Raw genomic sequence first — 24,214 nt, forward strand, 5'->3', positions numbered from 1 at the left:
GTGGGACATTGTCTACAGCCTTGCTTAAGTCCATGTAGACCTATCCACTGCCTTTCCTTCATCAACTTCCTTAGTAAATTCTTCAAATAACTTTAGAAGATTGGTTAGACATAACCTACCACAGACAAAATCCATGCAGACTATCACTAATCAGTCCCTATCTAATTAAATATTTATCTATCCGGTCCCTTAGAATATTTTTCATTAACTTCCCATTACTGATGTCAGGCTCACTGGCCTTTAATACCCTGGCAATTCCTGCACTAGCCTCCCACAAGTTCTGAGGGAACACTTTGTCATGCCTGAGGATTTATCCACCCTAATTTGCTTCTGGACAGCAAGCACTTTCTCCTCTATATCTTTCACTTCCTTCAATGGAAAAGTTGGGTATATTAGGTAGACGGAGTGGAAAAGTTAGCAGAGGAGTAGAATCAGCATGAGGTTGGACTAACTATTTTGCAATTTAATCTACACATTGTAAACATACCACCAAAGATTTTTAAATTTAATTCACATTCCTAATAGCAAGTTTTATTAATGCACTTGATGAATAAATTTGATGGTTTTCTAGTTTGAGTTTCTTTTGTACAGTGCATTAACAAACACATTCCAGAAAATAATAATCATGAAAAGAAAACAACTGCAGGCGTTAAAATGTGAAATAAAAACATAAAATGCTGGAAAATTTCAGCTGGCCTGGCAGCACATTTGGAAAGAGAAACTGAGTCAACATTTCGGGTCAGAAACCTTTTCAATACTCGGAGAAGGTTAGGGAATGATGGAAAGGACAAAATTAAAATCTCTAATATGGTGAGACCAAAAAGGTCAATGTGGCACTTGGAGGCAGCTATGTTTCTTCATTCATGTTATGTGTGGCTGACCAAAGGTCAATGGGACATGCCCAGCAGGGCTCTCTCTCCTAATGGAGAGGGAAAAAAAGATTTAGTGTAACATTACAGATGGATGACTGGCAGAAACAGGCATCTCCGATGACAGGAAGAAAGAGCAAGTTACTTACAAATGGGGAATTTGATGTCAGGCCCAGAAGGTTGCAACATGGAAGATGAGGTGTTAGTTCCTCAGGTTTGTGTTGGGCTTCAGTGCAGATTATTGACATCTTAAATCATTATAATCTACTGAACTTTAAACTCCCGACAGTAAGGCTTGAACAGTTGCTATTCCATTCAGTTATATGCACTCAGTAGCTTCTAAACCAACAAGTGTGCAAACATTTAAATTTCATACCTTTTTTATTACAACCTGATAATCGGTGTTGCAATCTTGGCAATAACCATTGTATTGGTTGATGCAACAACATGGGATGGTTTTAACCTGTCTTGTTGCTCTGCATTTACTTCAATATATTGCCTGAGAGCATCAGTTAAATTCCATTGCTGTGAACTACAGAAAACCATAAAGTATTGCAGATCCAACCTTCACATTCATGTGTATAAATGGTATGTGCGGACATGTATTACAGCTAAATTATGGAACCTTAGAAAAGGTGTTGAAAGTTGTGTTAATGAGATTGGGATGAAGGAACCCTCACCTATCTACCTTACAATGTTCTGCACATTGTTTACTTCCTCATCTGAACTCTGCAACATAGAATCTAATGTAGGAACATCTGTCTTTCTGTTTTACAGTTAAGGGGCTGCAGCAAGATAGCCTCCAGTGCATAGGATCCCACTGGTTTTGGGGCAGAGGAGCACAGACCTGAATTGAGCATGGGGAAGCGGTTAGCGCGAGTTGCAGGGTCAAGTACAACCTGGCCTCTTACATTTATGGACAGCAAAAGGTACATCCAATAATTTTCCATTATCATTTAAAGGGAAATACATCCTTAATGATCAAATAGTAAGGCACTTTTCAATGAAATGTAAACCTGACGTTTTGCAGGGAGTTTAAAGTGCCTTGACCTACACTTGTCTATCAACCAGCACCCAAAGCAATTTATTGGACCTGTCAGAGGAAAAACATTGTGTGCGAACTGTTCCTGTGTTTCTCGACATTAACTGGTAGGTACGCTTTGAAAGTACTTAAGAGATTGAAGAGCACTGTGGGAAATCTAAGTAGGTGAATGGCATGAAATTTAAAAAAATACTAATTTGAATTTTATTGCTCCATTCAAACCATTGTTTGCAGTTTTCCAACTGTAAAACATGTGGTAATAGGCAGCAGCACATAAGATTTACCGTCAATATTATTACAATCAATAATCCTAATTCTAATAAAGTTGGCAAGCTACATGTATGTAATCAACCAAATCTACTATATTAATCTAAGATTAGGTAACACTGGAGACTAATACGATTGTGTTGTATTGATCTCAGCAGCTAATGTAGTTGATCTGGTTGACTTAAACTGATATCCTTCTCTTTGAAGGTCAGTAATTTGTCTTTCAAAATGCAGTACAATAAATTCCACTACAAATCACATTTTCACAGCTATTTCATGCATGTTAAAAATAGAGGATTACGGTACTTATTTGCACTCGGTGGCCATTTCATTAGGTGCACCTGTACATTGATATGAATAGCTAATCAGCCAATCACGTGGCAGCAACACAATGCCTAAAAACAGGCAGACATGGTCAAGGGGCTCAGTTGTAGCTCAGAGAAAACATCAGAATGGGGAAGAAATGCTAAGTGATTTTGACCGTGGAATGATGCTTGGTGCCAGATAGGATGGTTGGAGTATCTCAGAATTTGCTGATCTCCTGGGATATTCACACACAAGTCTCTGGAGTTTATAGAGAATGGTGCAAAGAACAAAGTACATTCAGTGAGCAGCAGTTCTGTGGGCAAAAACACCTCGTTAATGATAGAGGTTACAACAGAACGGTCAGACTGATTCAATTTGACGGTATCTTAAGTAACCATGCGTTTCAACAGTGGTGAACAGAACTGCATCCCTGAATGGACAACACATTGAACCTTGAGGTGGATGGGCTACACCAGTAGAAGACCCCAAATATACACTCAGTGGCCACTTTATTAGGTACAGGAGGCACCTGATTTTGAATAAAATATCTGCCTGCTAATTACAAAAAGAACTGTGAACATGAACTCCAATTATCCTCCAGCTTGCTTAAATGCCAATTTAAAAACTTTGCAGGAACTTGCCTATTTTGAGCTACTTGGTACATGTGCTTATTCCATCTTGGGATATTAATGATATATTCCAGCAACTAAATTAAAATTTGAGAAATCTTGATTAATTTTTATCATCACCATTATGAATTGTGTTAAGGCCAAATGAGATTTGATCCCAAATTATTTTTTAATGGTTACAGAACAGAGGAGGACCTCATTTTAATCTCTCTGATAAGCTATCCAGTTAGTTCTTCTGCCTTGCTCATCTCTATAGGTCTGCATATCCTTGTCTTTCAGGTTGTCCTATCATTGTAACTACAGTTCATGTTCCAACCACTACAGGACTTAGAAGGAAGAAGACAATCTCAGGATAGCTACCTGTGCCACATGCTACTGTGAACAGTGGCCAATTAGAAATCGGGATTCATTAGCAAGGGCAAATAAAAATAAGGCAGGAGCAAGCAAAGCAGCATTTTTTGGAGTGGACAGTGTTAGAGTGAGGACGAGGCTTTAGCTCTTCAAGGCTTCAGCATGAAGGGCTTGAGTGAGAGAAGACAAACAGCTGTAGGAAGATCTTTTTCAATTTATTGTTTCCTTCTTTATATTTGCACAGTTAGTACAGTAGGGATGCCGGGCAAGATAGTTGAATGCTCCTCTTGCAGGATGTGAAAAGGCACAGAGACCTCCAGTGTTCCTAACGACTTCACCTACAAGAAATGAATCCAGCTGCAGCTTCTAACACTCCACATCAAGGAGTTCGAGCTGGAACTGAATGAATTCCGGATCATTCGAGCAGGCTGAGGGGTGATAGATAGGACAATATAGAGAGGTAGTTACATCCAGGACACAGGCCACAGGAAACTGGATGTCAGTCAGAAGGGTGAAAGGAGTTAAACAGCCAGTGCAGAATATGCCTGTGGCCATCGCCCTCAATAACAGATATACCACTTGAAGAGGAAGGAATGACTTAACAGAGGAAAGTTAAAGCTCTGTGGCTCAGAAGGGAAGAGTGTGGAAGAGGTGAGCTGGGTGATAGGGGAAATATAAAGGAGGCTTTGTGGATGAGAACAAGATTCTCGGATCATATTTTGCCTCCTGGGTGCCAGGGTCTGGGACAACTCTGACAGAGTCCTCAGCATTTTTAAGTAGAAGGGTGTACAGCTAGTGGTCATGGTCTATACATGTACCAATGACAAAGGTAGGAAGAGTGACAGAGTTCTGCAAAGTGAGGTCAGGGAGTTGGGTGCTAAGTTAAATGAAATGATCTCCAGGGTTGTGATCTCAGAATTGCTACCCATGTCACATGCTAGTGAGGCCACAGAAAAGTTTATTTCAATGTAAGCAGTATTGTAGGAAAGGCAGATTAACTCTGGGCATGGATCAACAGATGGAATTATGATATTGTAATCATTAGTGAGACTTGATTGCAGGAAGGGCAGGACTGGCGGCTCAATATTCTGGAGTTCCATTGTTTTGACAAGATAGAGTGGGAGGGATTAAATAGGGAGGTGTGGCATCACTAGTCAGGGAAAATATCACGGTAGTGCTCAATTAGAACATACTGGAGTACTCGTCAAGTGAGGTTTTATGGGTGGAACTGAGGAATAAGAAAGGTATGACCACATTAATGAGGGTATATTGTAGATCATCCAACAGTCTGCGGGGTCTAGAGGAACAAAGTTGTACAGAGATTGCAGACTGTTGCAAGAAGCATAAGCTAGTAGGTGATTTTGAACTTTCCACTTATTGACTGAGACTCCCATACTGTAAAAGGACTAGATGGGACATTGCTTGTCAAAATAAAATCAAGGAAGCAACAAATAGCCAAACCAGGAGTGAGTGCCGTATTTACAGCTAGACAGCTGTTAAAGGGACATGTTAAATGCCCCCTTTGGGCTGTGATTGGTATGTTATCTATATTAAATCAAACCTGTTGCTTGGAGGCAAGCTAATGCTATGTCAGCATAAGTAGAGAAAGCTTGCACAATTCAAAAAGCACTTTTTTTGGATTAAATCTAAAATCACCTTCAATGTGCAACAAGATTCAGAGGTAAAGTGTATACGACAGACACAATAGGAGAAAGCATCAATGATATTTCCAGGGGATTCCTCTAATTACATTGCCAGTCTAACATCTATTGGCAATTTCCCTTTGGTTACCATGAGTACCACATTAAAAGATTAGAGGAACTAATATCATGGAAAACCCTGGTATGAGTGGAGGTTCCCTTGTCCTGAAGAATCCTCCAAAAAGGGAATTTCATGCTCTATCACAAATATTCACAAAACTATGTCCATGTTCTCATCAGACTTATTGGTTTATTGAAAAGGCCTTAAGCCATTGCAAATGGGCACAATATTAGGTGCACTACATGTACAAATTAGAAATGAATAAAATTAGAATACAGCACAGTTTGTTTTTATCCCCAAACTCCAAATGAAAGCTGGGTCAGTTTCAGATGAGTTGATTTCTAATTTGAAGTATGTACACAGCTATTTCCCATAGTAAAATGATGAAAAACACTATTTTAGCTAAGATAGGAAGGAATTAATCTTTTCATTTCAGAGAGACTCAGTTGCTGCCTTTCACTAAATGGGAAGAGTCCTGGAGATGAAGAGCAAGAAGATAAGTAGAAAGATTACTCATCCCAGAATCCTGGATTTTGCATATAATTACTAGAGTTTACACATTAACATTGAAGTACATGTCATCCATTAATACCTATTGAATTATTATGAAGTTAACATTGACAATTAGTGTGATATTCATGTTAACAAAAAAATCCTGGTACATATTATTATGCTCATCACAAATGCTCTAGAGTATTTCTATGAATGTTGTCACTTAAGTAACAATGTTTTAATGAAAACTGCTTGCAAGATTTTAAACACTGTAAAACAGGCTAATTTCAGTCTCAAGAATTAAATGGAATAGCAGTTGACTGGATTAACTTGCATATGGTCAGAATTGGTCCAATCTGAACAGTTTCACACGCGTTGCTTCTACAATGAATGAGTAGTATGCGAAGGAGCAAAAATATAAATAGATATTGCCATTACCAGATTGTGATAATCATGGCAGGCATCAAATAAACAAGCAGCTGCAATTTATGATGAAAGTTTAAAAAGCAGGTTTTTTCCAAATATGCACGGTAACAATAGAGAAATGACAGCAGGGGATGCAGTGAAGGATTGATTGTTGATTTCCCGTATTACTGAAATCTATGTCAGCAATCTATCTCATTGATTGAGATTTCCTGCTTTCCCCACTGGAAACTGAGACAAAATTGAAGGGTTGTTCAGATACTCTTTTATCTTGAGGCATTAACTGTGTCTGCAAGGACTTGCTCCAAGTGGTAAATGTGGCTTCAAATTTTGTAAGCTATCCAGGCATGAAGGTCATAATGCTATTTGAACCTGATACTAAGCTACCTCATTAGGGGTCAATGTATAACAATTAGGAGTAAGAATCCTTACTGATTTTCTCCTCCAGAGTAAATTACAGAAAACTACACTAATATTGCTAAGCTAAGACTTGCAATCTCCATAAATGCATCCTGCAAACTATCCGTTATACATGAGTGAAGCTACAATATAAAGAAACATTAAGTCTTGGATAAATTAGAGAGTATCTTTTTTATATATAGGTTATTGGAAGTGCTGGCGATTTAGTTTCACTTTTATTTTGATGCAAGCCTCATCTTTCCCCCTCAATTCACCTTTGTCTTCAACTTTTTTCTATATATTTCTAAATCTTGGTGGGTATAAAGTCTGAAAATCTTACAATGGGGAGCTAAGCTGGTTTGGATTGGTTTCAGTTTGACAGTGACTCACTGTCATTGCCTTGCTGTTTGGTTAAAATTGGAATTTCACACACACACACACACACACACACACACACACACACACACACACACACACACACACACACACACACACACAAACACACACACACACAGTGTTATTATGCATTCTTGCTCTGCTGTGGTTAGGGAAAGCTCCTATTCCAGTTCCCAATAACAGCTGTTAATTCATTTCAATGCCCTCTAATCTACAGAGTTACACAAATCCATTAATAAGTCAGAGTATAGTAATGTCATGCTGGTAAATGAGCAGCATATTATGTATTTTTCACATTTATGATCAAGGACACTGACAGGCCACAATAAATTTGACTAACTCTAGGTGGGAAAAAGAAGCAGCACAATGATGGTACAGCTACACACCTGCAGTGACAACTTTTAAAATCTATCCATAATAATATGTGATTTACAAAGGTGTCATGGCTTTCCTTAGAGGCTGATTAGTACCTTCCACATCTGGCACCTGTCCAGAAGTATTTAATTATCTTTTTTAAACTCTTCATATTCCACTCTGAATTCTGTATACCTCCTCTGACGCTAATGAAGTAGGGCATTAAGGATGACTCAAGTCTCCTTTTAAATCCAGCAATACCTAACTTGTTATATGGAGTTCTGATTATTTGGTAATGTGCTGATCAATAAACATATCTTGCAGCTTGATTGACTGCTGTAGCATTTCAGCTACAGCACCAGGATTTGAAGCATGTTTCATCTCTAATTAGTTACTTGTGTCAGTCAACTGTCTTTGAAAACTTGAAATATCATGAAACCCCAATCAATAGAATAGCACATTTTTTCTATTCATCTATAGATGAAGTATACATTATTGTTGGACATTCTGAAATGCAATGCACTTTACAGCAGAAAGGGTAATGAAGATGTATCTATGATGGTCTGAAATTTGTCAGTCTAATTCTTCAAATTAAACTCATTTCCAAGATACAGATAGTTCAAAGTGAGACATAACTGCACATGACACTAATTATTCATGGGCCAAGAAAGACTTACACTTTTCTTCTACCAACTAAAGTGTAAAATTACCCTTTCAGTTTCCAATTTGAAACACTCTTGTGATCAGGGATCTTCAATAAAAATGGCTTCAACTAAATACTTTTAAAGTAAGTAGGGATGATAGCAATTCAGAGCGATAATAATGTGTTCCAGGCTGCTTTGATGTCAGACTGGTATATGAACAGTGATAGGAAATGTGGAGAATAAGATACCTTTTTCACTTCATCAGTAAGCTGGAGGAGGAAATAAAAGGTTGAGATTTCATCTGAATGGGGAGGAGGTTCCATCATCTGTTCCTGATTATGATTAGATGAATAAAATTGAAGAATAATAATTGAATACAGAGGGTAGAATTTAGACAAATCGTGTCTGGTTGTTAAGTTTGCTTGGAGAAACAAACTTGGAGAAAAGGGGTTGAAGTAAACCACAAGTCTGTAACATGTCTGACATCCCTTTTATTTCAAACATTAAACTTTCAAGAAGGACTCATTATCCTCTCCATAAAATAATGATCCCTGTATTGTCCAAATGAGGTATCATGCTTACCTGGCAAAGGGGAGGATATTCTGGATTATATTTGCTTTCAAAAGAAGTATTTTTCAAAGCAACAAAGTGCTGAAGGAACTCAGCAGGTCAGGCATCATCTATGGAAATGAATGAACAGCTGACATTTCAAGCCAATATCCCTCTTCAGGACTGGAAAGTAAGGAGGAAGATGCAAAAATGAAAAGCTGGGGAAGGGGTTAGGCAAAGCCAGATGGGCAGGAAACCCATGGATTCTCACAGCTCCCTGTACTATCCCTTTTCTCACCCTGTTACATGTAAAAATGCCAACCCCTTGTCTCAATTCCTCCGTCTCCGCCACATCTGTCCTCCTCCTGAACGAAGGAGAAGTCCTCCTTTTTCAAAGAAAGGGGCTTCCCTTCCTCCAGTATCAATGCTGCTCTTAACTGCATCTTTTCCATTTCACTAATGTCTGTTCTCACCCCATCCTCCCACCACCCTACGTATGGTTTAATGACAATTAAACTTAAACTTGAACTTTCTTCACGCCGTTTTATTGATGAGCCTTAATTCTGCACATCCAGCACCTTAGTCCTTTGGAGCTTTCGTAATGTTCCATTTACCAGCTCTCCAGCAGGATGGCGGAATAACATTCTGAGTATCAACCCTTTCAGTAAACGCTTTGAATCTATGCCCACTCAGGGTATTTCCATTCCCCACTAATTTTCCCTGCAGCCTATTTTTCCCAAACTCCTATCAGTTCTACTAGCCACTGCACAAGGGCAATGTACCTTGATCAATTAACCCACCAGTCTGCCTGGTAGACCCGGTAAATGTGGAAAGGGAGCAGAAGTGCCACTGGAATTCCATGTTGTCACAGGGAGAAGCCACTTTTAACGCAGCTCTAACCAGTGTTACTTAAACCCAGTTCGTGAAGGACAGTGCGTCAGCCTGGTGATCTACCTCATTTTCTAAGCACACATCCACAACTTAAATTCCTTTCAAAATTTTGTAAGCCAATTGCACTAATTACTCAAACATTCTGGTTCCTTAAATGGGTCATTATTCTATCTCGGAGGGAATGGCTTCAGTTACTATGTTCACACGATAGCACTGTGGGTAAAGACCATACGACGCAAGAGCAGATTTACAGAATTACATCATTCAGACATCAACACTCCTCATACGTTAAACCTTTCATTCTCGTTAACCTTCTCCAGGCCCTCCCCAATGCCAGCACATCCTGTTTTACTTAAAGGCCCAAAACTGCCCACAATACTCCAAGTGCCATTTGACCAATCCTTTATAAAGCCGCAGCATTAAATTCTTGTTCCTACATTCTAATCGTCTTGAAATGAATGCTAACATTACATTTGTTTGCCTTACCACTGACTCAACCTGCAAGTTAACCTTCAGGGAATCCTGCACAAGGACCCTCAAATCCATCTGCACATCTGATTTTTGAAATTTCTCCCCATTTAGAAAATAGTCTATCCCTTTATTTCTTTTACCAAAGTTCATAACCATACATTTCCCTACACTACATTTCATCTCCACTTCTCCTAATCTAAGTTCTCTACAGTCTCCCTGCTTCTTCAACACAACCATCAAAGAATTCCAAAAGGTTTGTCAGGCAAGATTTCTCCTGAAGGAAACCATCATCATGTCCCTCCAAGTGCCCTGAAACCTAATCCTTAATAATGGGCTCCAACATTTTCCCCACTACTGAAGTCAGGCTAACTGGAGTATAATTTCCTTTCTTCTGCCTCCCTCCCTCCTTAAAGAATGGAGTAGCAGTTGCAATTTTCCAGTCCTCCAGACCTATTCCAGAATCTAGTGGTTTTTGAAAGATCACTACTAATGCCTCCACAACTTCTTCAGCTACCTCTTTCAGAATGCTGGGATGTAGTCCATTTGGTCCATGTGACTTAACTACTTTCAGACCTTTCAACTTCCCAATAGCCTCTCCTTAGAAAGAGCAACTATACTCCCCTCCCTGACAACTCTCAAAATTTGGGCATACTCTTACTGTTGTCCACAGTGAAGACTGACACAAAATTTCAAATGGCATTTCTTTGTCCCCATTACTGCATTTCCAGCATAATCTTCCAGTGATTTGATATCCACTCTCACCTCTTATTTTACTCTTAATATATCCAAAAAAACTTTTGGTATTCCCTTTAATATTTCTGGCTGGCTTCCCCTCATTTCATCTTTCCTCTTCATGCACCATCAATTTTGTTGGCTTCTCTTGGTTTTTGAAAGCTTCCCAGTCCTCTAACTTCCAACTAATTTTTGTTATATTATATGCCATCTCTTTTCCGTATATGTTGTGTTTTTATTTCCTTATCAGTCATGGTTGCCTCACCCAACCTTTAGAATACTTCTTCATCTTTGGGATGTATCTATTTTATGCCTTCTGAATTGCCCCAGAAACTCCAGCTATTGAAATTCTGTCATTATCCCTGTAAGTGTCCCCTTCCAACCAACTATGGCATGCTCCTCTTTCATACCTCTGTGATTCCCTTTACTCTGCTGTAATACTGATACATCTGACCTCATCTTCTCCCTCTTAAACTATAGTGCAGATTCTATCATATTATGAATACTGTCCCTCTAAGGCATATATGTCAAACTCAAGGCCCGCGGTGGAATTATCTTTGGCCCACGAGATAATATCTAATTACTATTAAAGCTGGCCCCAGTAATCGAAGCGCCTATGGCGTATGATATGGCTAATGCTGAGTTTATTCACGTACCAGGTTTTCAGGGTTTTTAGTGTTTATTCGGCAGTCTTCTTCATAAGAAACGGAATTTGTAAAGTGAAACACTTTGTAGTTATAGCAGAGACTGAGACACATGAGAGCAGGCTGAAAAAACGGAGGCAACGAAAGCTGCGTTCGCACGCGTCCGACTGATCCGGCCCGCATGAAGCTGCATTTTGCTCAATCTGGCCCGTGACCTAAAATGAGTTTGACACCCCTGCTCTAAGGGTTCCTTTACCTTATGCTCTCTATTCAAATCTGGTTCAATACACAATACCTGATTGTGAATTGGCTTTCCCCTAGTGGACTCAATCATAAGCTGCTCTAAAAAAAAAAAAAAAATTCTTGTAGGTATTCTACAAATGCCCTTTCCTGGGATCCAGTACCAATCCACTTTCACAACCTACCTCTACATTGAAATCCCCCATGACTATTGTAACATTGTCCTGTTTACATGCCTTTTCTATCTCCCATTGTAACAAGGGCACCTTGCCAAGGTCAGATTTGCTGCCCACCTCTCATTGCACTGACAGGATAGTTTTGATCTTTCTACTTCAGCAATTATGGAACTGGCTGTTTTGAAAACTGGCCAACAAAAAGAAAGATTCCTCCTTGCATTAGGGAAAGAACGATAATAATAATGCAGTCTTGCCCTTCCCATCCAAGGAAAGGAATGAACCTTTGATTCAGTTCAAGCTTGAAATCACAAAGTCAAATCTGCAAACTTGTACTTGGGAGGAGTTGAGGCACTTGCATTTGCACAGAGAAGATTTGTTGATTTAAAAAACATATCTATTTATTCAGGATTTGGGTGTTAGCGGCAAGACCAGCTGTAATTGTCCTTCTGCAAGGGCTTTTTGAAAGTGTGAGTAAATCCTTTCTTGATCCACTGCAATCCTGGTGGAGATACTCTAACTCATCTAGTATTTTTCCTATTTTGATACATAATTTGAAAAGACTTAGCTTTTTGAAAGTTATCTATTTAATATTTTAAACACTTTGATTTATGTTCAAGATGATTGACTTAAATAAAAAATATTTATTGTAATTCTTAAGAATGGAACGAGAACAGATGTAGATTTAGAAAAAAAATTTACTTGTTTTATTTTTTTTCCTGAAGTTATGGAAGTATCTTATGAAAACTATCAAGTGAACGGACTTTGCAATATTAAATAGTATTAAGGCCTCTGGATGAAGTAGAATTCACAGGAAAACTACAATTGAAAAAAACAGAAAATTCAGAATGAAATTGCAAGTTTTATTCATGGCCTATTAACATACATCAGGAAAAAAAAATCTAAATTATTGTGATGAGAAAAATGCCAAGTTTACATCAAAGGTAATATAAAAACAAACAAGAGAGCAGACAATATAGCAAAACTTAGTGGGCAGTTAGAAGATTGGAATGATTTTAAAAACTTACAGAAAGCAACTAAAAACAATAAAGAGAGTAACGATGAAGGTAGGCTAGCCAAAAATATCGAAGAGGATACCAAAAGCTTTTTCAGATATATAAAAAGGAAAAGAGAGTGGATATTGGAGCACTGGAAAATGACACCAGAGGGGCAGTAATGGAGGACAAAGAAATAGTGCACTAACTTATGTATTTTGTGTCAGTGTTCATTATGGAAGACCAGAAATCCGAGAGTGTCAAGTCAGTGTAGTTGCCATTACTAAGGAGAAGATGCTTAGGAAGCTGAAAGGTGTGAAGGTAGATAAAGCACCTGGACCAGGTGGACCACACCATATGGTTCTGAAAGATATAGCTAAAAAGATTGTGGAGGCATTAGTAATAATGTTTCAAGATCACTAGATTCTGGAATGGTTCAGGTAGACTGGAAAATTGCAAACGTCACTCTACTCTTTAAGAAGGTAGGAAGGCAGAAGAAAGGAAATTATAGGCTAATTAGTCTATATAATGGTTCAGTAGTTGGGAAAATGTTGGGGTCCATTACTAAGGATGAGCTTTAGGGGTACATGATAAAGTAGGCCTAAGTCAGCATGGTTTCCTTAATGATTTCCGAGGGACCATCTTGCTTGATAAATCTGTTGGAATTATTTGCGGAAATAACAGGCAGGAAACACAAAGGAGTCAGTGGATGTTGTTTACTTTGACTTTCAGAAGACCTTTGACAAGTTGCTACACATGAAGCTGCTTAACAAGATATGGTATTACAGAAAAGATTGGTTGACTGGCAGGAGGAAAAGAGTTGGAATATTGGGAGCCTAATTTGTTTGGCTACTGGTGACAAGTTGTGTTCCGCAGAGGGCGGTATTGGGACCACTTGTTTTCATGATTTGGATTGATGGCTTTGTATCCACATTTGTGGAGAATACAAAGTTTGGAGGAGGAGCAGGTAGTGTTGAGGAAGCAAGGAGTCTGCAGATGGAATTAAATTGAAAGAGTGGCAAAGAAGTGGCAGATGGAATATCATGTAGGGAAGTGTACTGTCATGCACTTTGGTAGAAGGAATAAAAGTGTAGACCAAAAATTGGAGGTGCAAAGTCCTTGTGCATGATTCCAAAAAGGTTAACTTTCAATTTGAGTTTGTAGCAAGGAAGGCTAATGCAATGTTAGCATTCACTTTGAGATAACTAGAATTCAAGAGCAAAGATATGATGCTGAGGCCTTATAAGACATTGGCCAAACCAGGCTTTGAGTATTGTGAGCAGTTTTGGGCCCCTTATCTAAGAAAAGATGTGCTGGCATTGGAAAAGGCTCAGAGGAACTTCACGAGGATGATTCCAGGAATGAAAGTGTTCATGTATGAGGAGTGTTGATGGCTCCGGGCCTTCACTCGCTAGAGTTTGGAATAAGATGGGGTTGGGGGGAGAATGTAATTGAAACCTATTGAATATTGAAAGCCCTAGACCGAGTAGATGTGGAGAGGGTGTTTACTGTAATAGTTAAGTGTAGGATCAGAGGGCACAGCCTCAGAATAGAGGGATATCTATTTAGAACAGAAATGAGAAGGGATTTCTTTAGCCAGAGGATGGCAAATCTGTGGAACTGAACTGAATTGACTTTATTTCTTACATCCTTCACATACATGAGTAAAAATCTTTACGTTACGTCTCCATCTAAATGTGCAATGTGCAATTTATAGTAATTTATAATAGATAGTATGTACAACAGGACAGTCAATATAACATAGAAATACAATTGATTCAGCATGAGTTAATCAGTCTGATGGCCTGGTGAAGAAGCTGTCCCGGAGGCTGTTGGTCCTGGCTTTTATGCTGCGGTACAGTTTCCCGGATGGTAGCAGCTGGAACAGTTTGTGGTTGGGGTCACTCGGGTCCTCATTGATCCTTTGGGCCCTTTTTCACACCTGCCTTTATAAATGTCCTGAATCATGGGAAGTTCACAACTACAGATGCGTTTTGCTGTCCACACCACTCTCTACAGAATCATGCGACTAAAGGAGGTACCATACCAGGTAATCAGGATGCTCTCAATTGTGCCCCTGTAGAATTCATTGTCATGGACAGCCGTAAGGGCAAGTCATTGAGTATATTTAAAGCAGAGATTGATAGGTTCTTGGTTAGTCGGGGCATCAAAGGTTATGGGGAGAAGGCAGGAAAATCGGGTTGAGAGGGATATTAAATCAGCCATGATTGAATGGCAAAGCACTCTTGATGGGCTGAGTGGCCTGATTCTGTTCCTATGTCTTGTATTCATTATTGGAATCTTTTAAATTACTGTATTAACTGGAATGTTTTTTTAATATATAACTGAAGTCTGTCACCTGTATCAGGATTATGGTTAGCACATAGCTCAGGGTGGAAGTGAGTGATTACAAGAAAGGCAGGAAAAGAAAATACCGGTGTTTCAGAGAATCCCCTGAGCAATTTAACGGCTAAGCAATATTTGATTGCTTAGCCATTAAGTTTCTCTAAGACAGTTTCTCTAAAACTATCAGAGACAAGATCAGAGTACAAATAGGCGGCTCAGGGATATACGGTGGTGGGGGAGAGGGGAAGAGAGTTGTTCTGTGTTCCTTCATGTGCGTGTTGTTGCCCGTCCTTCAGAGCTGACTTGATGTAATTAAGCTAAATATAAGTAGTTTGCTCATCCTGCCAATGGATCTGGAGGATTATTTTAAGAAACTGTGCTGGTATAACAGCTTTGAGATACTTGCTGAAGGTAGTCCATGTCCCAGAATTATACACTGGGGTGGGGAGAACTGCTGTCAATTAAACTACCAGCTTTAAATGGGGTCTGAGCTCTTGATAGTCTGACTTCTTTTTCCCCTCTGATGAGTTCGCCATACAGCTGAGCTACCCATGATACCCTAGTCTTGGACCTAACTGCACTCCCAGGAACTCACTCGTCTCCATCGGTCGGCAAAAGACAAGATTCAAGGATATACTTAAAGCACCCCTGAAAAAGGGCAACATCCCTACTGGCTTATGGGAATCCCAACCAGATAGATTAAGAGGAACCGATATGTATTTGTAGTCATAGACATGACTGCAGGATGACATGTTATCCTCCTGAATGCTAACTGCAGAACATTTGGAACTGCCACGAGGAAAAGTGGGGATGCTGAACAGATACCATTGATGGAGGGAGCAAAAATAAGTTATTGTGTGTAAATATTAAGGGTTAGGAAAATTATGAGCAGGACCTTGCATTTTATTGACTTAATCGATGGTATCTGTGGATCTCTTGTTGTACTGCAGGAGGCAACGCTGATTAAGACGAAATATCACAACGATAGAAAGGTAGAGTGGCATTGCTGTGGACTGGTCATGACAGAATTTACTTGGTTCACATTCACAAGCAGCACAGGTTGCAGAATACAACCTGGAGTATTCTGTAGGCTGCCGATGCACGTGGAGGATATTGAGGACATAACAATACTGTACTAAACAAATGGATTACTCCTTTTGTTACGTGCCAGTGAATATAGATGCCCAGAGTAAAAACAAATACTTGGCTGCAGAGTTGGTGCAGCTGAGGGGGCTTTAGATATCAAAGGTGCTCGGACAAGCAGAGAGGATGGATGGTTCTGTACTGTGGATGATCGCACATATTCAAATTATTCCCCCTTATACAGGAGTTGTGTTTTGAGTCATGGGATATGCTCATGAGGTATTTTGGTGGTGGAAGTGGGTTCTGGGAAGTAGCAGTGAGAAGGAGAGAGGTGGCTAAAACAGATCAGCTCCAACTCCACAAAAACCAGAAGGTGGAAGGCAGTTTGCTGTGCATGGATTAAGCTAGGTTAGTGAGCTGTAGCTGCAATTAGCCACTTGGGGTTACGATGTTGCAGCAATAATGAAGACCTAATTGAAAGTGGCAAAAGAACAGGACTGACTTACAAGTATTCCTCGATACAAAAGATGCTGAAAAGGCAGTACTGATTAAGAAGACATATCACAATATGGAAAAGACAAAGAGGGGATATGTTTAAAGAATGGGGAAAATATTAAAGAGAATCCAAAAATTTTTTCTACAGTCCTATAAAGAGTGATGTGAGTGGAAGGCGGGAAGTAGGGCTTGTGATGGAGCAGAAAGGAAATCTACTCTTGCAGCAGAGGACATGGCTGGAGTACTGCAGAGGTGCTTTACACCAAACTGCACCAATGAAGATGCTAATACTGGATTCTCAGTGAAAGAAACTGCAGCTTGAGGTACTGGATGGGCTAAGAACTGGGAGACAAGTTTCTGGAAGTGTAATCTGCATTTAAAATGGATAATGTGGAGGTAACGTAGGTTGCTGAGAGAAAGGCAGAAGGAAACTGTAGAGGTTCTGGCCATAATCTTTCAAACATCCAGAACATTAAGTATGGTGCTTGAAGTCTGGAAAATTACAAATGCCAAACGTTTATTTAAAAGAATGTGTGGGTTCAAACCCAAAAGTTGCAAGCTAATTAACTTAACCTTAGTAATGGGGGAATGTTTAGAAAGATAGTTAAAGATGTTTAGAAATTATAATTAAAGGTAAATAATCATTTGGACTCGAGAAGGTTAGGCAAAACCAGTGAGAATTTGTTAAAGGAAAACTGTATAAAATTCACTTGGTAGATTTTGTTGAAGTAGTAATCGCTGGCTGTATTCATGGATATGATAGTAGTGCAGTAGTTAAGTTACAGGACGGCTAATGTAAGTTCAATTCAACCATGGTAACTGAGGAATTTAAATTCAGTTAATCAGCTAGAATTTTAAGAAACGATGATGACAGATTGTGGTTAAAACCTATTTGGTTCATTAATTGTCCTCGGGGGAGATGATATGCCATACATATGTAACTCCAGACCGACACCAGTGTGGTTTTCTCTTAAGCGACTATTGAAATAGCAAACCACCCTGTGCAAATATGAATGGCAAATGCTGGGCTTGCCTGTGCTGTCCACATCCTGGAGGAAAAATTAATTTACTAAAATAGAAAAAAAAGGAAAATGTTTTGATGTGGAGTTAATCGCATTTACTGAAGACCTGTGTAATAAGCTTGCCATTGATCACTAAAGGACAAAGGGAGTTATGAAAAAAAATTGAAATGTATGACAAACAGATCAACAGAAATTTTTTTGAAAGGAGTGAAGTGTACAATGGATACCACAGGGACCAACACCGGGAATGACTGTTTCTCATAATTTATGCTGATGATTTGAAGGTGTGTTTGAGGCACTAATATTTGCTTCTGTAATTTTCCAACAAAATTGAGAAATGTAGTGAAATCCAAGGAGGGCAGTAATTGACAACAGGTTGGTGGAAGGTGCAGATTAAATTTAATAGAGAATAATGCAAAGTGTTGTATATTTGCAGGTGGAAAGAGAAAAGGCACTAGATGCAGGTGGGCAACCTGTAGAAGAATATAAAGATCTGGAGGGTACATAGTATAATGAAACAGATTAAGTACATACAGCATAGAGGAAGATATACCAACAAGGGGGCTCAAGAGGTCAAGGCTGAAAGTAGAAACAGGGGACTGAACTTTTAATGATCAGCCACGACTATAATGAATGGCAGAGCAGGCTGGAGAGACTAAACAGCTTACAATTTCTCTGCTTCAGTACAGAGTTAATCAGTCTTATGTATAGATCATTCAAGATGACAGGGCAGATTTAGAAAGCGGATAAAAGAATACAAAATTCTTGGCTTTATGATCAGAAGCTTTGGTACAAGAACAAGAAAGTTACATTTAACCCTTTGTAAATCACTAGTTTAGCTGAAACTGGCAGATGGATAAGTTTAATTGGCATTGTAGGCCTGTTCCTGTGTTGTATTGCTTCACTCTCTATTGTGATCACTGCTGGATATCACAAGAAAAGATCTGAAGGCTTCAAATAGGGTGCAGAATAGAATTGCCAGAATGATTGATAGTATGATGATATAGTTACCCTGGAGAATATGGGATGAACCTCCTCTGAACCCTCTCCAATGTCAGCACATCTTTTAGATAAGTGGCCCAAAACTGCTCACAATTCTCCAAGTGAGGCCTTGCCAGTTTCTTATAAAGCTCAATATTTCATCCTTGTTTTTATATTCTAGTCATCTTGAAATGAATGCTAACATTGCATTTGCCTTCCTCACCACTGACTCAACCTGCAAATTAAACCAGGGAATCCTGCACGAGGACTCTCAAACCCTTTGTACCTCAGATTTTTAAATTTTCTGCTAGTTTAGAAAATGGTCTATGCTTTTATTCCTTCTACCAAAGTGCATGACCATATACTTCTTGACACTGCATTCTGCCTGCTACATTACCCATTCTCATAATTTGTCTAAGTCCTTCTGTAGCCTCCCTGCTTCCTCAATACTACCTGACCTCCACCTATCTTGGTATTGTCCACAGACTTTGCCACAAAGCCATTCATTGCATCATTCAAATTATTGACATACAACGTAAAAAGAAGCAGTCCCAACACTGATCCATGCAGAACACCACTATTCACCAGCAGCCGATCAGAAAAGGCTATATTCCCACTCTGTGCCTCCTGCCTATCAGCCATTGCTCTATCCATGCTAGTATCTTTCCCATAATACCATAGGCTCTTATTTTCTTAAGCAGCTTCAAGAGCGGCAGTTTGTCTAAGGCCTTCTGAAAATCCAAGTAGATCCACAAATTCTCTTTTGTCTATTCTGTCTGTTATCTCCTCAGATAATCCCGACAAATTTGTGAGGCAAGATTTTCCCTTAAGGGAATGATGCTGACTATGGCCTAGTTATCAGGTGCTTCCTGGTACCCTGAAGCCACATCCTTAATAATCAACGACAACTTTGTCCCAGCCACCGAGCTCAAGCTAACTGGCCTAAAATTTCCTTTCTTCTGTCTTTCCCCATTCTTGAAGAGTGGAGCGATATTCACAATTTTAACAGGCTCAGAACCATACCAGAATTTATTGATTCTTGAAAGATCATTACTAATGCCTTCACAATCTCTTCAGCTACCTCTTTCAGAACCCTGGGTGTAGTTCATCTGGTGCAGGTGACTTATCTACAATACCTTCAGACCTTTCATTTTCCCAAGTACTGTATCTTCTCCCTAGTGACAACAACTGCAGTCACTCTGACTCCTGGTACTCCCAAACTTCTGGCTACTGCTACTGTTTTCCATAGTGAAATCTGGTACAAAATATTTAGTAAGTTTATCCTCCATTTCCTTGTCCCCCATTACAACCTCTCCAGCATCTTTTTTCCAGCAGTCCAATATCTACTCTTGGATCTCTTTTACTCTTTATATATCCAAAAAAATACTTTTGGTATCCTCTTTGATACTACTGGCTAGTGTACCTTCATACTTTATTCTTTGTCCCATTAATGTTTTTTTTTTAGTTGCCTTCTGTTAGGTTTTAATTTTCCCAATCCTCTAACTTCCCACTAAGTTTTGATCTATTCTATGCCCTCACTTTTGCTTTTATGTTGGGTTTGATTTCCTTGTCAGCCATGGTTGTGTCATCCTGCCTTTAGAATACTACTTCTTTGGGATGAATATATCCTGCACCTTCTGAATTGTACCCAGAAGCTCCAGCCGTTACTGCTTTGCTATCATCCCTGCTAGTGTCCCCTTCCAACCAACTTTGGCCAGCTCCTTTCTCATAAGTCTGTAATTCCCTTTACTCCATTGTGATACTGATACACCTGACTTTAGCTTCTCCCTCTCAAATTGCAGGATGAATCATATCATGTCATGATCACTGCCTCTTTAGGATTCCTTTATCCTAGGCTCCCAATCGAATCTGATTCATTAATCAACACCCAATCTAGAATAGCTAATCTCCAAATGAGTTCAACCACAAGCTGCTCTAAAGAGCCATCTTGTAGGCATTCTACGAATTTTCCCTCTTCTGGCCCAGCCCCAACCTGATTTTCTCAATTTATCAGCATATTAAAATCCCCCATCAAAATTATAACATTGCCCTTTTGACATGCCTTTTCTATCTCTCATAATAATTTCTAGCCTGCAACCTGCCTACTAAATATATAAAACTCCCATCAGGGTCTTCTTATCCTTTCAGTTTCTTAACAATATCCACAAGGATTCTACACCATCCGATTCTATGTCACCTTTTTCTAAGGACTTAATTTCAATTTTTAAGCAACAGAACCATGCCAGCCCTCTGCCTTCCTGCTTGTCTTTTTGATACAATGCACATCTTTGAATGCTCAGCTTCCAGCTATAATCTTTCAGCCATGACACAGTAATGCCTACAGTGTCATACCTGGCAATATCTAATTGCACTGCAAAATAATCTACCTAATTCCGTATACCGCATACATTCAAATGCAACACCTTTAGTCCATGTTCATCACCTTTTTTTGATTTTGTCCCTTTTATACTGCAACTCATCCCACTGACTACCCCATCATCTGCCTGTATTTCCTGGCAGTCTCACTGCACACTGCCTCTGCTGGTGAACCAACAGCCCTATCATGCTGGTTCCTATCTCTTTGCCAAATTAGTTTAAACTCTCCACAACAGCTCTAGCAAACATCCCTGTAAGGATATTGGTCTTCCTTGGGTTCAGGTGTAACTGTACCTTTTGTACAGGTAATACCATCCTCAGAAGAGATCTCAATGATCCAGAAATCTGAAACACTGTCCCTTGCACTGGTTTCTCAGCCATACATTAATCTGCCAAATCATCCTATTCTTACCCTCACTGGTGTGTATCATAGGCAGCAATCTGGAAATTACTACCCTAGCGGTCCTGCTTTTCAGTTTTCAACCTAGCTCCCTAAATTCTCTCTTCAGGACCTCCTCGCTTTTCCTAGCTATTTCACTGGTGCCAATATGTATAAGGACTTCTGGTTGCTCACCCTTTAGAACCTAGCCTTCCCGTATGCTGCACCTTTTTGCAACTCTTTCTGAAATACTTTAAGAATCATAGCAATCTTGCAGGAGATGGTCACCTGGGCCTTTAAGCCTGCATTACCATTCACCAAGATCAGGCTCCATCTCCCTCAGTGCCAACTTCATAAAGAGATAATTCTAAAGCTTTACAATCCTCTCATTAAAGTAATTCTTTCCCATCTTATGCTCAACCAGTAAAAAAAGTATCATTCCTGCAACGACTCTATCAAGCCCTTTAAGAATTTTGTAAGTTTTTTTTGTGTGGAGGTGACCTCTCATTCTTCTAAACTCTGTCTGATCCCTCCTCACAGAGTAAACTCACCATCCTTTGAACCAGAGTAGGAAATCTTTGCTGCATTTAATCTATGGCAGATGCGTTCTTTCTTAAGTCATTAAATTAAGTCAACTTCATTCAATAAACTGTCTACACCAAAGATATTTGCCATTGTCAAGTTTACTGGAGGAACACCAACTGTTGGTTTCAATTTACATGCAAAATGATAAAGAAAAGAACATCTAAAAATAACTTATTAGAAGAATTAAACTAAAAATTGGAAAAAGCAGCAATTACTCTTTGAAAGTCACATATAAATGTTGCATATTTCTTGAACACACTTAAGCTCAAACCTAGCTGTGCAAACTTTTGATTCAACCATGAGGTAGGGTGAAGTTTTGACATTGTTTTATAATAGAGAACAATTTTTAAAAATATTAAGTTGCAGTAAAGTAACTATTTTGAAAGGAATGCCTCCAGAAAAAAATGTCTGCAAGCAGATTATCAGTTTGCATATTCTCATCGTGTTAGATGGCACCACCACAATAGAAGCACTGTGGAAGTTCTAGTTCACGCTGCTGATGCTGGAATCATTGAAAGAATACAACTGAGATGAAGTTCTGCACAATCCATCCAGATGTTCGGAAGATTTTGTAACTTTTCTTCAAGAATTTAGTTGTATGAAGTTCCACGATGACTAAACACAGACCACAGGAGAAACATGCCTGAATGCCATTTTTCGCATCTATTTGTTAGTGGATATCACCCTCTTGCCCACCTCATCTCATCACCACAGGATAAGATTTGTCTTTAAATGTTCTTTGTTGGCATGGTAGCAGCTTTAAGAATAAAAAAGTTGTTCACTCCAGAGCTGGTTGAAAATCTCTTAAACTCATGACCTTTGCTCAGCTCAGTCTTGCCTTGATCATATTTGGTCTTTTTTCCAATTCATAAAACAGCTGTCTTATGATTCTATGCACCTTAACAACTCCCTCTTTTTATTTTGACCCAAATGGTGTGCACTTGGTATTTGTCGAGTAATATACACCCCAAGATAATTCCTTTCATAGTGTTGTTTCAATCCACAAATTATGTCCCACCATATTACTAACACTAACTGGCCATAACAATTGAGCGTAGTTTGAGGGACAATTAATATTTCTAACTTTTCAACAGCACTGGACAACTGAATAATAGATTGAGCAGGAAATTACTTTACCTTCCACTAACAACAAAGCAAGTAACAAGGAATATCAGGAGGACTATCCCACCAGCGACAGAGACAGCCATGATGGTGGGTTGGTTTGGATCACCAATAGCAAGCATATCTGAAAACAAAAGAGAAACAAAAGCTGTTTGTTTTATGCTATGTTCACTAAAATAAGAGTATTACAGGTATAATAAAAATACAATAGGTTTGAAATATATCCACCTGGTTTCAAATAATATGAACTTACTGACGAGTCCAAGTACAAAATGCAAAAGAAAAACTGAACTGTTCCTTATGTTCTAATACTACCAAGAACAACTCAAAACATTTTATTTTTTGTATAAATAAAAATAAAATACACATACTCTGTAACTCATATATACCATATCAGAAGAATAACTTCTCGTTCCTCAAAATATAAATTATAAAAGCTGCTTTCTTGGGTTCAAGTTGAAAAAAAATTTAATCTCCCATTGTTACAACCAAACCTAATAAAATTTTAAGTTTATGCAACAAACTCTCCATGGAGTTTCATTCATAATTGCGCACATGCATGTATTATTCATTCTTTCCAAGTCACAGATCACTTTGTTAAATACATTTGATTGGCAGTCTTTGATTAACTCCATAACTATTAGGTCAAAAGTAGCATTAAGTGGAAGGAAATGACCAGTGAAAGCTTTAATAATGAGTCTGGATTTACTGAATACTTATAAACCTCAGTCTTTTTTTGGCTATGTTATCTCAAAGTTATTGTGATGAAAAAATAACACCATCTTCAGGAATAATGCTGCTTTCACTGCTTGAACAAATAATGGTTCCGACCAGCTGAAAGTAAAAAAACAATGCATAGAAGTGACTATCATTATCCCTTTACCATAGGCAGCCCCACATGTTGTCTGGAAACAAACATTTCACTGTTTCAGTAGACTCTCAGGATGTCCATTCAATGTTTCAGGTAATTCCTTACCTAGTTAAAGATGTTTCTGCTGCCTGTATGTTAAGTGAAGCTTATTTTCTTTTAAAAGTACCATTCCTGGTGACAAGTTTTAGGTTAAAGCACTGTAGTATAATTCAATCCCCGAAGCGCACTAAACTCAAAGGGTGATTTTGGGACTCTGCTGACTACAGAAACTGCAGTGGTTCAAGGTGGCAGCTCATCAGCACTTGAGACAGCAAATCGGGGTAAGT

General features: G+C 39.0%; 1 protein-coding gene across 2 annotated transcripts in view; it reads right to left on the bottom strand.

Moving 5' to 3' along the window:
• Nucleotides 1-24,214, bottom strand: part of epha4b (eph receptor A4b) — a 361,017-nt gene that overhangs the window by 99,269 nt on the left and 237,534 nt on the right. For both annotated transcript variants that reach the window (XM_073040810.1, XM_073040809.1), the window contains one exon: nucleotides 23,033-23,141. In XM_073040810.1, coding sequence (XP_072896911.1) covers nucleotides 23,033-23,141 — 109 coding nt within the window. The remainder of the gene's footprint in view (nucleotides 1-23,032; nucleotides 23,142-24,214) is intronic.

Source organism: Hemitrygon akajei, chromosome 3, assembly GCF_048418815.1.
Source record: "Hemitrygon akajei chromosome 3, sHemAka1.3, whole genome shotgun sequence".
Taxonomy (NCBI): Eukaryota; Metazoa; Chordata; class Chondrichthyes; order Myliobatiformes; family Dasyatidae; genus Hemitrygon; species Hemitrygon akajei.